Below are 13,707 nucleotides of genomic sequence, written 5' to 3'. Positions count from 1 at the left end.
CAACATGGCGGCGGCTAACAGTACTATTAGCGCTAACAGTGAAAACTTTGGCAAAACCGCTAACAGAGTTAACAGAGTGTCCCTGAGTGTCCACGCAACCACTTTTTTTTTCTCAGGATGAGAAACTACATGTAAAATATTACAGCCTCAAACCAACTCCTTCAACATTGTTATCAATATTATTATTGATGCCCATATTGAATTCTTGACACTTAAATTCTAGCCTGAAAGTGCAAAACCATCATCCGTAAAGTATCGCAACTAAGATTAGATAAGATGACCTACAAGATATGTTCAACTGCGTAACAAACAGTATTATATGAGACAGATCAGCGGTGACTAACAAATAGGACCTCAGGATACGAAACAGAACTTCAACATGGGATAGAAAACGCTGGTTCCTGAGGACAAGATTTCACAAAGAATCTGTGGCTCGCTGGCCTCATGAGGGATGACTATTGTTCTGCTTTATTACTATTCATATAGCTGTTATTGTGCGGGCTGCTACATGCTTCTCTTGATGCCATGTGTATAACTAGTTTACTGAATTCAACTATCATTAATCAATCATTATTGACAGGAACTAAGGGAATAATCCGTAGTGCAAAAATCTCTGCCTTGTCCTCGCCACTCAGAGGAAACAGGAGATTTTTATTTATTTTTTTACAGTTTGCTATTCTTATATAACAGTCATCTAAAAGGTAATACCAGCATGTCACCTTTCTGGAGAAATCAATAGCAATATGTTACAATTCTGATCTGTACATGTCCAAACACCGACTTTCAGAGAAGGTAAACATGTCAGGAAATGAGGCACGTTGTCTCGCCATCTTCAAGACGGCGGGGTCAATCTCCAGGTGAGTGTTTGTAATGGAAGGTCTCCAGATGGTGATGGCTTAATGATTGCTGGTGAAAGAAACAAAGTGACGGGGATGGTGACGAATGGACAGCTTTAGTCTGCCTAGAGCTATCGCATGAGGAAGCTTTTTGAGACAAGAATTAACCCGAAAAGGAGAATTGATCCCCCTCTGCCAGCTGGTTGTATGAATGTGTACAAATATTTGAAGAGTATGCATGATTGGCGTCTGTATATAATGTCTCTGTATTTGCAGTTGCTCTCATTGGACTCTAGTTTTAAATATCAACTGACTTCATGAAATGGCAGCCGCTGTAAAGCTATGCAAATGGACTCTCTCCCCGATGGCAGCGCTCCACCTTTGCACTGCTATAGAAACAGAAAACTGGAAGCGCTCAGGGGAATCATGATTGAAGAAAATGTAAACAAATGCATGAGACTAGTGGGACCATCTGGTGTAAGAACATTAAGGATTTATACTGGCGCTGAAGCAATCAAGAAGCAAAGGGTCTGAATGTTTTTAAACAGCATTAAAAAATCGGAATAGATAAACAGCAAGTGTCTATTGGTACGAGTAGTCTAACGGCAGCTATTCACAGTGGACCAAGTTGAATATGTTACGTATTTTAGCAACGGTTAGCTGGCTGAAAGATTGTTACTTCACAAAGCAGCTGGATTCTCGCAGTGCTACCAGATCGCACATCTTGTCAGGCTTTGGGTAATGCGTTTGTGTCCGGTAGGCAGCACGGACCAATCACAGCCCTGGGAGGGAAGCTATGGCCGTGGCTTATAGGTGTGTGAGACGTCTGTTCGTGTGTAGATGCTGCAACAGCATCGGTGAAATCAGATCGGGAGAGCAAAGACCGATGATGAAAGCTTTGTCTCAATGTAAAAATATATTCTCTTGGCTCGCTCTGGCAAGAGTTTGACTGACAGATGGTTCGATCAATCCCCTGCCACATATTTTCTTTTTAAAAGTGACTCTTTCCTCGATGCCTGCCCTTTTCCAAACAATTTTCCAATGACAGCTTCTCTGACATCTCTTTGTAACAAACCATCTGGCGGGCCAGGATAGAAAGATGCAGTAGTAGTATTGTGATAGTTGTATGTAGTATACTACTGGCTGACGAGATAATCCCAAAGTAGTAGTAGTATATAGAGCTACAAAATAAGTGTAGGAAGTAGATTGTTGAGGATGATTGCGTCAAACTGAAGACTTATACCAGGAGTTGATTTTATGTTTTAACTTTTTTATTTGCTAGAAGCCTAGCAAATAAAAGGCTTGTGTATGTAGCCTACAGTAGGCTACATACACAAATACATAATATCTGCCCTTTGTTTTACCTCATCTGATCTTTGTCTGTTAGTAACTATCACAGTCACTGAAAGCATTTAATTTATTTGTCAGCTCGTATTTTATATCCATCTGTGTTTTGAAATGAAGCAAATTGTTTTTCTTGGCACAACTAAAAAAACAACTATTTTAAGTGAAGGATTTTAAGCAATTATTCTCAAGCTAATCAAAGCCGTACTCGTGGCAGCTTTGCAAATAAAATGTTCTGTGGAGAAAATCAATGGAGTTCATGTCGACATTAATTCGGATAAATTCATGACGCCAGTGCTAGCCTCATTAGATTCTTGGTGCAACATCCAACATCTGCACATTAATAGTTCTGTGGGAAATTATGTTTTTGAAGTCTCTTGCTCTTGGCAACGCGAATTGACGTTTCCTCTAGCACCACCAGCAGGTTGAAAGTTTTCACTTATCCTGTGAAATGATCTCAACATCTATTAGATGGATTACCACAAAACGTTGTACAAACATTAATAGTTCCCACAGGACAAATTAATTTTTTTTTAAAACACCGCATTACCTCGTGTCTGTCCCTTTTACAATACCACAGCACTCGCTACAAAACAAAATATAAAAATAGTAAGTATCCATTTGCTGCGGTTGTTTGAAAAAAATTGTGGCCTGAATGTTGTGTTTTCATGGTGAATCCCAACTGCCTCTGTCCACAAAGCAAGTCCCTTTTGTGTGACACAGCAGTGACTCATGGGAGCCTCCATGTTGTCTCATGTGCTGGAAGGCTGGATGATGTCCAAGCTGCTTAGCCTGAAGGCGGCCAAACTTTCTCTTTCTGTCCCCGCTGCACGGTAAACTCAAGATAGCGGCTGGCATTAGGCTGACAGAGCAATCCCTTTAAGATCATCCCTTTAAGGAACTTTACAGTGGCCCTATGAAATCTTTATTACATTGACCTTTTCATGCTCATATGGTTTATATTTATTAGTAGAGGAGGAGAACACATTGAACTGCCATGCTGAAATTAAGACATAACTGAGCCCTGAGTTAGCGCTCATTCCGCCTGCTTAAATTAAATAAAAAGTAAAAAATCCTTCTCCCGCAATCAATACGGAAGCTGTCACGGCACCATTGATTTCTTCTTATTTGAATTTGTGTGAGCTACTCAAGGTTTTCAGTTTTCTCTTCTTCCCTGTGGAATCAATCCTTTGAGTCTGAGTACATTTTAAGCAGCGCAGCCTCAACACAGCAGGACAGTGATGGATTGTTGGGTTGATGGTGAGATTATGCAGGTGAGACAGCTCCAAGCCTTTAATCCCACGCTCTTTTCAGGAAAACTGTGATGTCTGTGCTCTGTTTGTTCTGTTCTTAAGACTGTTTTCTTTTTCTTTCTCTGTCTTTTAAACTTTAAAAAAAAAAAAAAGTCAGAGCAGGGTACCAGATGCACATCTAAATGTACGAGACTGGAAGATTGCAACTGTGGTATAGTGACAACCTCAACGCAGAGAACACAAGCGAGCCCTGTTGGTGTTTGTGTCTCGCTCTTGGATGTCCCTCTTGGCTTTGAAATTTCACAGCAATGCTCAGCAGAATTAAATCATACATTTACAAAAAAGAAAATACAATTTTTCCCTCCTGCTAGCATCCCCTCCGTGGGCCTGCGAGTGCACAATAGTTAAATGCCAGGAATTAATTTGAGTGAAACCTAACACATCGAGAAAGAGAATGCACACACAGTACACAGCGACACGGTAGCCTTTTGTCGCTGTGCTTTGGTGATTACCAGCAGTCGTGCGGATTGCCTGCCGAGGGAATTGCAGACGGCGGGAAAAAGGGGATCAACTAGCGCCAAGAACAGGCAAGGCTCTGGGCGGCCTTTACTCACGACTGTCCTGAGAATTGATTGCCCGAACTCGGGGTGGGCAAAGTGAGTTGAGTCGGAACTAATCCTGAACTAAAGTAGCTTCTCTTTTGTGTGGTGGATGGAGGATGTTCGCAATCAGGAGGTCGAGAGACACAGCTTCGTGGATTTTTGCCCGCTCGGTTGTAAAAGTCAAGTTGCGGAGCACGGATAAAACCGTGGGAGCTTATCAGTCTGTGAACGCACTAAAAACAATTGCTTTCGCTTCCCGGTTTGTTTGTTTGTTCCGTTTAGACTCTCCGGGTGTAGGAATTTCAGTGAGTACATGGGATTCTGTTGGGCATGGGTGAGTTTCAGGGAATGGGGCTCCGCGAATGAGCTAATGTAGCGTAGTGTTCACCAAATTACACTTAGCACAGAACGGGAGTGAGCTTAGTCAGAATCAATTCTCCTATCCGGATCTTTCTCTTTCTTCCTCGCCTCAATTACTAAGTCAGAGTGTCGTATAACTGCACGACACCCACAGAAGTTCCATTGAACCCAATTAGTTTGACGCAAGCCCCACTTACAGCGGACACCCGACCACACTGTAACTTCTTGAAAGGTCAAGGTTGAACCTTTACCGTCATAACGCCATCATATTTCTGATGGCGTTACGTCCAGTAAAAAAATGTCCAGTAAGTCAGAAGACATCGTACATCATTTAAATTGATATATTTTTTTTAATGAGCAATGGGTCCAATGACTTTGCAGAGGTCAAGGGGGTTGGTATCGAGCCAAACTCAAAGAATTATCACCAAAATACGCAGTGACGGACAGCTTTATGACGCATTTATCATCTTTCCGCTCAGCGTCTTGGTTTTGCAACCTGTGACTTTACTGTTTTAAATAAGTCTTTAAGTTTGCATCAACCTCATAGCTTATGGAAGCCCATTTCCGCCACAAAAAAATTAAGTCATAATTATGACAACAAAAAAGTCATAATTATGACACCAAAAAAAGCCTTTTTTTGTTTCATTTTTTTGATTTCTTTTTTTGTGGCGGAAATTGGCTTCCATAATATCCAGTATGCAGCTCTTTTTAGTAACAAAAAAAATCTATAAAAACAAACACACTGAACATGCTAAATCATGCAGCCCGATATTTTACTCTGGAGTTGGATCATAACTGAGCTAAAAGGAGAGGAGACACGTTTACCTGTGTCTGCAGTCGTAAAAAGGCAACCCTTTGCTAGCACATTAACCATCACAACTTTTTGTTTTATGGCTAACTACATCGTATGCTTTATCAACTAGCAGACACATCTGTTTAGCTTCACAGCAACATTTTATTTTAATGCTGCTGAATTTTCATGTCTGACATTAACTGGGAATGATATTTACCTTCATGGTCCAATAAATTAAGGCCCGGTGCATCTTATACAGAAGCTGAAGAGAGCATTGTGCTTCAGTATCGAGACTGCCACTGCTCAGCCTTTGGGTATTTGATGCTCTGGGAGTGAGATCAGGCTGCTTCACTCTAGGCTGGCGAGATAATCCCAAAGTGAAATGCTGAGGGGGAGGAAGGCAGTGTGCCTTAGGGCCTCTGCCTCCGTCTCTAATGAGGGAAGAGAAAGTAAGATGCAAGGTCTTTTCTCCACAGACGGCAAAGGCAAAGAGTTAAATCTCTTCTTCCTGCTCAGCCTACCTTGCTCGCACTGCTCCTCTCCTAAATCCATCTGTCTCCGCAGTTCCAAGTTCACTCCTCCACAGAGGAAAGACTGAGTCCTGCAGAGTGACTGTGCCGGATTGCACCTAATTTAGAGAGCTGCTGTGTGGAAGTTGCCCAAGCCACCACCGTCTTTCGTCTGAGAGCTTATGATTGTCTCGGCAAGGCAACTTTGCCCCCTGCAACACAGTGCACGCTCCTGCAGTTTCTGACTGCTGTATGCTCCGTGTAGCTGTTTTCAGTCATGTGTAAGAGACACAATCCAAATCCTGAAGGGCTTTAATTATTCTCAGTCTGTCTTGAGTATCAGAAGGAAGCAACCACTAATTACCACAAGTGCTGGTGCACTTTGCTCCTACTTATAGAGCAGTATGAAACCCCAGCTGATGAAGAACAGACCAAAGGCTGGACCCAATGATGAGGGCATGCAGAGAGGGAGCTTTCAACCCTCAATCCCTTGGCGTAAATTACGTAACAATGTAGTAAAATATTCATGACACACCATGGGGACGAAATCCTGCCTGCTTCTGAAGTGCTGAGCAAACACTTCGCCCTCAGGCACTCAAAGACTGTGAGGAGGGATGAGGAAGAGCCCAAAAGTAAGGCGCTGGAAAACAACTGCAAAGCATGAGGCCAGTTACAGTCAGGAAACAACTTCTTTCCTTCACGAGGACGGCAAGCAGCGTCAGCAGCAGTCGCTCTATAATTATATCGGTGGTAAGTTATGTTTATTGTCTGTTTTCGTGCGTTTCTGTTCATTAAGTCATCAAATAAACATGAGAATTTGATGAAGCAAAAAAAAAAAAAACAGCACGATAAGAAACTACCTCATCACAATTTATTAGGGTGTTAATCAGTATCCTGGATTGTCTACAAAACAATCTAGTGGCTGTGTTAAATGCACACACACACACACACACTCAAAAAGAAATAATCACTATCATCATCATCATCTTGGGTTTAGTTTCATCCCAGCGGTTCCGGTGAGGAAAACGTTTGTCAGGAGAAGAACCCAACTTTTGAAGTCATTAGAGGAAGTGGCGAGCTGTGAGACTCTCCTTGCCACTCAGGGGAGTCCTGCTTATGGTTTTATGTGACTTTAATGATGGAGAAAAGGACCGGAACCGGCCGAGCCGTGCCGGAGTATAACCTCAGCTTCACTTATTAGTCAATATCCTGAGGGGTAACGGCGAGCACAGAGGATTTCATGAACTGTAATTGCAGCAGAGTGGTTTCTGATGGCTCTTGCTGACTTTTACATTTTGAAATTCAAATAGTATTTCTTCAAAAAGGCCTAATTGAAGGCTTATAGAGGGAAATACTTTGAAGGAAAAAAATCCACCCAAGGTTTATTTTTTGAATGTACCCTCTCCTCTCTTCCTCAATTCATCTTCCTCTGTACTGGTTTGTGATTACCTGCCTTTCCCACAATGCATCTGGACAATTGCCAGAGAATCAGCATAATTTTGCTCCCAAACCAGAAGTTCATGCGATTCCACCAGAGCCGAGAGGAAATAAAAAAAACTTGGCCAACGAAACAGCCAAAGCGCTCTCACATCACTCTTGTTTGCATTTGTGGTAAAAGTTCTAAATATGTTGTGTTTTTTTTAGGGCTGGGCAAGTTAACGCGTTAATATCGCCTTAATTTTTCAATCAATTGACGGCGTTAATTATTTGATCATGCGTTAACTGCATTTTATATATATTTTTAGGGGCTTTTTTTTTTTTTACTTCATTGTTGAATTTGGCGCATAAAGCGATTAATCGCGATTAAATTTTTTCTGCATTGCCCAGCCTTGTTTTTTTTTTTGTCATAGCCTTGATATCAGCTAAAAATGCTCATTCTTCCCCATCACCTAAACTAAATACAAGTTATAAATGAAAAAACAAGTTCATTATTAATTTACAATTAGCATTAAGCACAGTGGGAACATTTTATCAACTTGTTTACATCATTAAATCGTTGGCATGAAGATTAAATCCTGAAGAGAAAATTATAGAAACAAGGGCACACATTAAGTAAAACAAAGAGGTGATATGCATCTGGTTCACTACAATACATTGAGAAACAACCACCAGGTCGACTTCATGCATATTCACTATCGTCTCGTGACTCGTGTAGTATTAACATTATTCAAAATATTAAACCCCGCTTTATTCTTTTCACCTGAGGCCACTTCCGGGCACCATACAAATCACATTTACACGGCTTCTTGTTTCCATATCAGTGTGATTCATGAAAAAATGTTCCGCCTGTCGACGGCAAAACACAAGATAAGTCGATTAAAGGCTTTTAGAGCTTCCCTGTTCTCCGCAATGTTTATTTTAAATACTAGAGGAATGAATATCTAAAGGAGCGATGTTTTAAGAAAGGTCGCCGCCAGCGTTGCGACTGTCTCGGCTTTTCATTTTGTAATTAATGCTATCTACTTGGCATTTGGTGCAACTTTATGAAAACCAACACTGAACAAAGTATAAATTTCAAAGACGTAAAGAAAACGATAAAAACAAGTTGAAGCCACGCCGTCTGTTCGATACAATATGTTCAGTTCAACGACATCTATAGGCATCTGAATTTCAGACATGAAGCATTTGTCTGTCAGATTTCAGCAGTATAAACAGACTCACTGTTTATTTAGCTGATGGGAGTTGGTGTTCCAATAAAAAGGAACAACTCACTGCTGCCATTACCACAGTATTACACATTCAGACCGAAGAAACCCTTGTATGATGTTGTACGTTGTGGGATTTTTAGGGTTCACTATACAAAATAGCAACACTATTACCATCCATGAGTGTAGTGCCATGCCATGTTAATGTTCCAAAACACACCGGAAATGTGTCTGAAATGGTTTACACTGACTCAAGACGTCCATACTTTACTATATACTATAATACTTTTTAAAGCTGGAGTGATGTCATCTGTTTGTGGAGAGATATTTTTCCCCCGCCAGTGACAAATCCACTATTGGCGGTGTTTGCATTTGCACCATATTACCTAAAAGTCTGTTCTCATGCGTTTCCATCCTTCTGTCTGAGCCCACTCTTCTTGATGCAAAGACAAAGACAGCTCATGGTTATCCGGCTGCAGCTCTGTGATATGCAGAACATGCTCAGCTAACGGCTGCTCCCCAATACCGCCCAGGGCTCATACGATGTCAAGGACAGACTGAAGATTCCAGGATTGTACCCAGAAACGGAGAAAACCTCCTGCTGTACGAGATGAATTATTCTTGCGAGAGTCTTGATTGTCTCTTCCATATATCAAAAGTGTTGGTTCTGCGAGTTCATGAGCGGTTTGGATAGAGAGCGTTTTTTAGTCTTTTTGAAATATAGAGTGTCCTGCTTGGAGTGAAGTGGCCTCATCCTGTAGCCTTCTCCTCCGTCCCTCAGTGGGATTTGTCCGTCGTGCTCAAGGCCCACTCGAGCAGGCGGTTCAAGCCCACTGGGCAGATACCTTAAGGCCATTGTCTAGTAAAAACTAAATCCCTGCTTCGTCTGACCTCAGTACAGAGGGATGATAACTTGTGCAACCTTTCAGGATCCGAGCAGCACCGACCAGACTCACACAGAACTCATGCTTTGCAGAGAGAAAACAAAGTCTTGGATGGAAAAGCTTAATGCCCTTTAGAGAGGGGAGGGGGATAAATAATAATGTGTTCCCACTGCAGGATTTGGCATACTATTTGGAACACACAACAACTCATTGGCAAAACCCTGTCCAAACAGAGGCTTGCCAATTTGTGGCATGAAGACGTCGCACAAGCTTTGGAGTGGACAGACCCTCCTCTGGAGATGTAATGTGCCCTCCACAAGAAGTCTGGCCGCGAGCCTGGGTTTTTATTTCAATTAGTTTTATTTCATCCAATTCGCTTGCACACAGGGAGGCAGACAGGTTATTAACAACTGGAACCGGATCAGTACTCCTTATCGCCCGATGCCCAAAGCTCTGGTACCAGGACTTGGACTGAGAAGGTTCATGCAGCTTAAATCATCGATGACATGTCATGTGCAGCCGGACAAAAATATATGTTGACATGTGACAGAGTGCCGGAGCAGTGTGCTGACCGACGCGTGTGTGTTGTGCTGAGCTATGAGGCGATGACTGTGTGAGACATGTCACCAACCTCCTATTTTGCTCGGCTACGAGCTGTGAATCCCCCTCATGGTGAGAGTGCTGCGCCAACTTTGTACATGGCACCAAAAAAAAAAAGACTCAGGGATTCACAGGACCAGAACTTGTGGCGGCAGGGAAACCGATGCCAGCCCCGCTAGTTCATCCAGCACTTTCTAAAAAGAAAAGCAGCAAAGATGTAGGAATGTGGTATTTGATCGGCCTTATTAGTGACTAGTTAATCAGGCTTGTGACAGAGGGTATTGTGCTATTCACCCTCTTGCCCTCTGCCAAGCAGTTACTTGGCCCCAGAGTGGCATTTGTAGACGTTGTTCAATCAATTCAACAGATGAGCATTCAGCCATCATCTTCTATAGGGTTGTTTCTAAAAGATGACGCCTTTGTTCATAGAACAATGGCTCCATATTCTTCCTCTTGTTACAGCCGTGCTCTCTGCCTCTTCACTCGTCGCTTAAGGCCACATGGAACAGGAAAAGCAAAAGTAAGACAATTATAGACTTAATGCTCAGGCTCTGTAGGATGTTTTATATTCATTCACAGTTTTAGTCAGTAGATTCACAAAAACATGACCATCAAGCCCTGGAAGCCCAGAAGAAGCCTTCACTTGTGTTTGTTGAGCAAAGGTTACAATAAGTAACCGCTGTCTTCTTACTGCAGCTAGTCACCCATGAATATTGGGATATTATTAAAATGAGACAACCTGTTTTGACACAGTCCTTATGCTCATTAGTCGAGTTGTGGCAGCGCTGAGCAGGTATTACAAAAGTTCTGTCATATATTCGTAATGTGTTGCTCTTATTTGCACATTGTATTTGCCAACACAATGCAGAGGCTCATTTTATGCACTATATTCAATGTGCTCATGGTGCCATGCATGGCTTCCCTGAATTAATTACAAGAAGGCAACACTAAGGACTCCTGGCAAATTAATGTCATTAGTGAGAAAAATGATGATGTAATCGTCAGGTCCTGGTTTTTCTGGACAGCGGGGAAAGCATTTCTGAAACTACTGTGATTCAAGCTTCTGACGAAAATGAAAAGGTCAAAGGACACGCAATAAGGACACAGACTGGGAAAGGTGGGATGAAAAAAGTGTGCTTATGTGCGCATGTTTATTCCACTAGGTGAACTTTAGCTCACAGCGTCGGAGTAAAATTCAAAGTTTGTCTTTGGTTTATATTGTTTTCAACTGACAATTTGATCTCCAAAAAAACATGTTGGAGGGAATATCCCGTGGGGAATACTTTAATACAGCTGCACTGCAACCGCGATCAGAAAGATACTGTGGAAAAAGTAAAGTAAGGAAGGAGGAGGAACTGACCTTGAAGAGACGCAAGATGTTGGCTACCATGATTGACACGGAGCTGGCGGATGCGCCGATCACTCCCACCACTCTCTCCGGCTTAGTGATGATGGGCGGCCCTCCGCTGAGACACTTGACATCGGTTGAGTCTTTCTCAATCAATGCCTGAACGAATGTCAGCGACTGCTCCAGAGCATGGGTGTCCCGGGAGCAGGTGTCCAGGATGCGCGCCCCCAGAGTGATATTGGGCAGCAGCACGTCGTCATTATTGATACGATCCAGGGCGAATAACATGGCCTCCAGCCTGTGGATCCCTTTCTCCTTCTTCAGCTCCCCGCAGGCTTTGCCGTCGTTTCCCCGGGCGTGCACGGGGAACAGCCCGCCCAGCGATATGTCCCCGTCGATGCGTACCGAATTGAGGTGCGTTTGGCCGGGCATTTTGGGTTTGGCGGCCGAGGCGACGGAGAAACAACAAGTGAGCAGTAACACCCAGCAGCGGGCGCCTCGGTTGCAGCCAATCCACGCTCTCTCAAAGCCTCCTCGCAGAGTCATAATGAAAGGCTAGATCTGCATCCAAATACAAATTCAAGCCCTTTGAAAAAGAGAGCAGTGTGCATGCATACACACACACACACACACATACAAATGTCCTGAAGGTTAGACACAATGCTTCTCAGCGCACAGTCGTCTTCAGAAGTCTCTGCTCATGGTTTATAGCTCTGACACAAACTCTGGGATACTAATTATGCACCCTGGCTCTCTTTACCTCTTTCTTCTCCCCCCCCTCTGTGTTTCACTCTGTCCCGGCACCTGCGAGCAGTGACTACAGGCAGCGACTAAACAACACAGGGGTGAGCCAAACAGAGCCCACGGAGATAATGCTTATGAGGCAAGCACAAAAGGTGGGCGGGGGGGCTCTCTCCTCTGCTTCTGCGGGTTCACTCCGGTGCATTTAGCGCTCCTCTTGGTCCTTTTCGAGCAGCAGGCGGAACGTCTCGAGACGAGCCGGCGGGCTCCACGGCGGGCTCCTGAAAACAGAGAGGAGAGGCGTTAGACACCAAGGAGGCAAACAAGAGGGATCACAGTGGGACTGGATAGACGAAATGCAATCGCATTGATACAGCGGGTTTGTCCCGCACGAGCCTTTGGCACAGTGGACGAGAGACGAGCGGCTGTCACGACCTCCACACTTTCATTCATGTCCGACTCGGAACCGCACATGTGCATTGGACAGCCAGAGTTGCAAACTAGTTTCCACATCCTAATATATATATATATATATATATATATATATAGCACCTGGACCCAGCGCTTCTTACAGGAAATCTGTTCTGTGTTGCACCCGATGCCTCGACTGCTTTCAGAGCGCCGCGATGAATTATTTCTATGTGCCTTGAGCATAACTGATTCGCTGCTGCTTGGCACCGTTTCATAGACTTCATAACCGCACACTGCTCTGCTCATGTACGTCCCTCTCCAGAGTGTTTTAACCAAAAAGGTTATGAAATATAGCGCTAAATTAAGAGCACGGGAGTCTGGTAACGAACGAGACACTCTTCCTCGGGTTATGAAAACATCTGCTCTTTGCACATCTGATCACTCGCAGTCTCTCCTACCCCTCGTATCAACAGTGGTAATAGGTACTCTCTCTCTCTCTCTACGTGTGTGTGTGTGTGTGTGTGTGTGTGTGTGTGTGTGTGTGTGTGTGTGTGTGTGTGTGTGTGTGTGTGTGTGTGTGTGTGCTCTCAACAGTAGGTATGCCTCCCCCACAGTGCCAGACTAATAGAGCAGAGGATCTGGACACAGTTGGAGAGTCTTGCAGCCCTTCCTCCCGCCATCTCTCTCTCTCTCTCTCTCTCTCTCTCTCTCTCTCTCTCTCTCTCTCTCTCTCTCTCTTGACCATGTCACACACATATCTGTCAGGCTTTGCTTCATGCTGCTTTTGTGTGCTAACACACAGCGTCCCGCGGCGCTGTGGCCCCTTAACAGAGGACACGGAGGGCAAAAGCTCATTCAAGACCACAAAAGGTGTGCTACCTTGCAGCAGCTGTCATACACATACACTGTGATAAATGTGGAATGATTCAAACAGAGATGGAGGTGTAGTGCGTAGTGCCTTTCCCTCTAATGTTAAAAGTCTAAAGTACACATTTGGATAACTGTCTCGTTGGAATGGAGATTTGGGGAGCTATGTTTCATGACCTCCCTGCCTGATAGCCCTTCATAGCCTCTTGTTCTATACTCACCATGGATCTTTGATAAATGATGGCTGAAGTACTCTGAAATAAAATTATATGATACTACTATAGGGTGCTCCGTGATTTAAGGTTTTTTTGTCTGTATACACTGTGCTCCACCTCCTTTTGCGTGTGTTGTAAATGTGGCATCCACTTGTAAACCTCTCAGTATATTCAGCACTTTATATCTCGTTGACAGGAGGCGGAGCCTCTACCAGCAGGGTACGCGCAGGTGATTGGGTGTGGCCGTGCCAGCTGATCCTTGTATGCTCTGATGATCGGCCTTCAGACCGAAAGCTAGA

The 13,707-nt window shown here is 43.6% G+C and overlaps 1 protein-coding gene across 2 annotated transcripts in view; it reads right to left on the bottom strand.

The window, feature by feature from the left end:
* LOC137800217 (metabotropic glutamate receptor 4-like) overlaps positions 1-12,067 on the bottom strand; it is a 122,396-nt gene extending 110,329 nt beyond the window's left edge. For both annotated transcript variants that reach the window (XM_068597301.1, XM_068597300.1), the window contains exon 1: positions 11,187-12,067. In XM_068597301.1, coding sequence (XP_068453402.1) covers positions 11,187-11,720 — 534 coding nt within the window. In that variant the 5' untranslated portion in view covers positions 11,721-12,067. The remainder of the gene's footprint in view (positions 1-11,186) is intronic.
* Positions 12,068-13,707: the final 1,640 nt, after the last annotated feature.

The sequence above is a fragment of the Clinocottus analis genome, unplaced genomic scaffold, assembly GCF_023055335.1.
Source record: "Clinocottus analis isolate CAN_PGR_092001 unplaced genomic scaffold, fCliAna1.0.p SCAF_4, whole genome shotgun sequence".
In the NCBI taxonomy this organism is placed as follows: domain Eukaryota; kingdom Metazoa; phylum Chordata; class Actinopteri; order Perciformes; family Cottidae; genus Clinocottus; species Clinocottus analis.
This window is presented reverse-complemented; position numbering and strand designations above follow the sequence as displayed.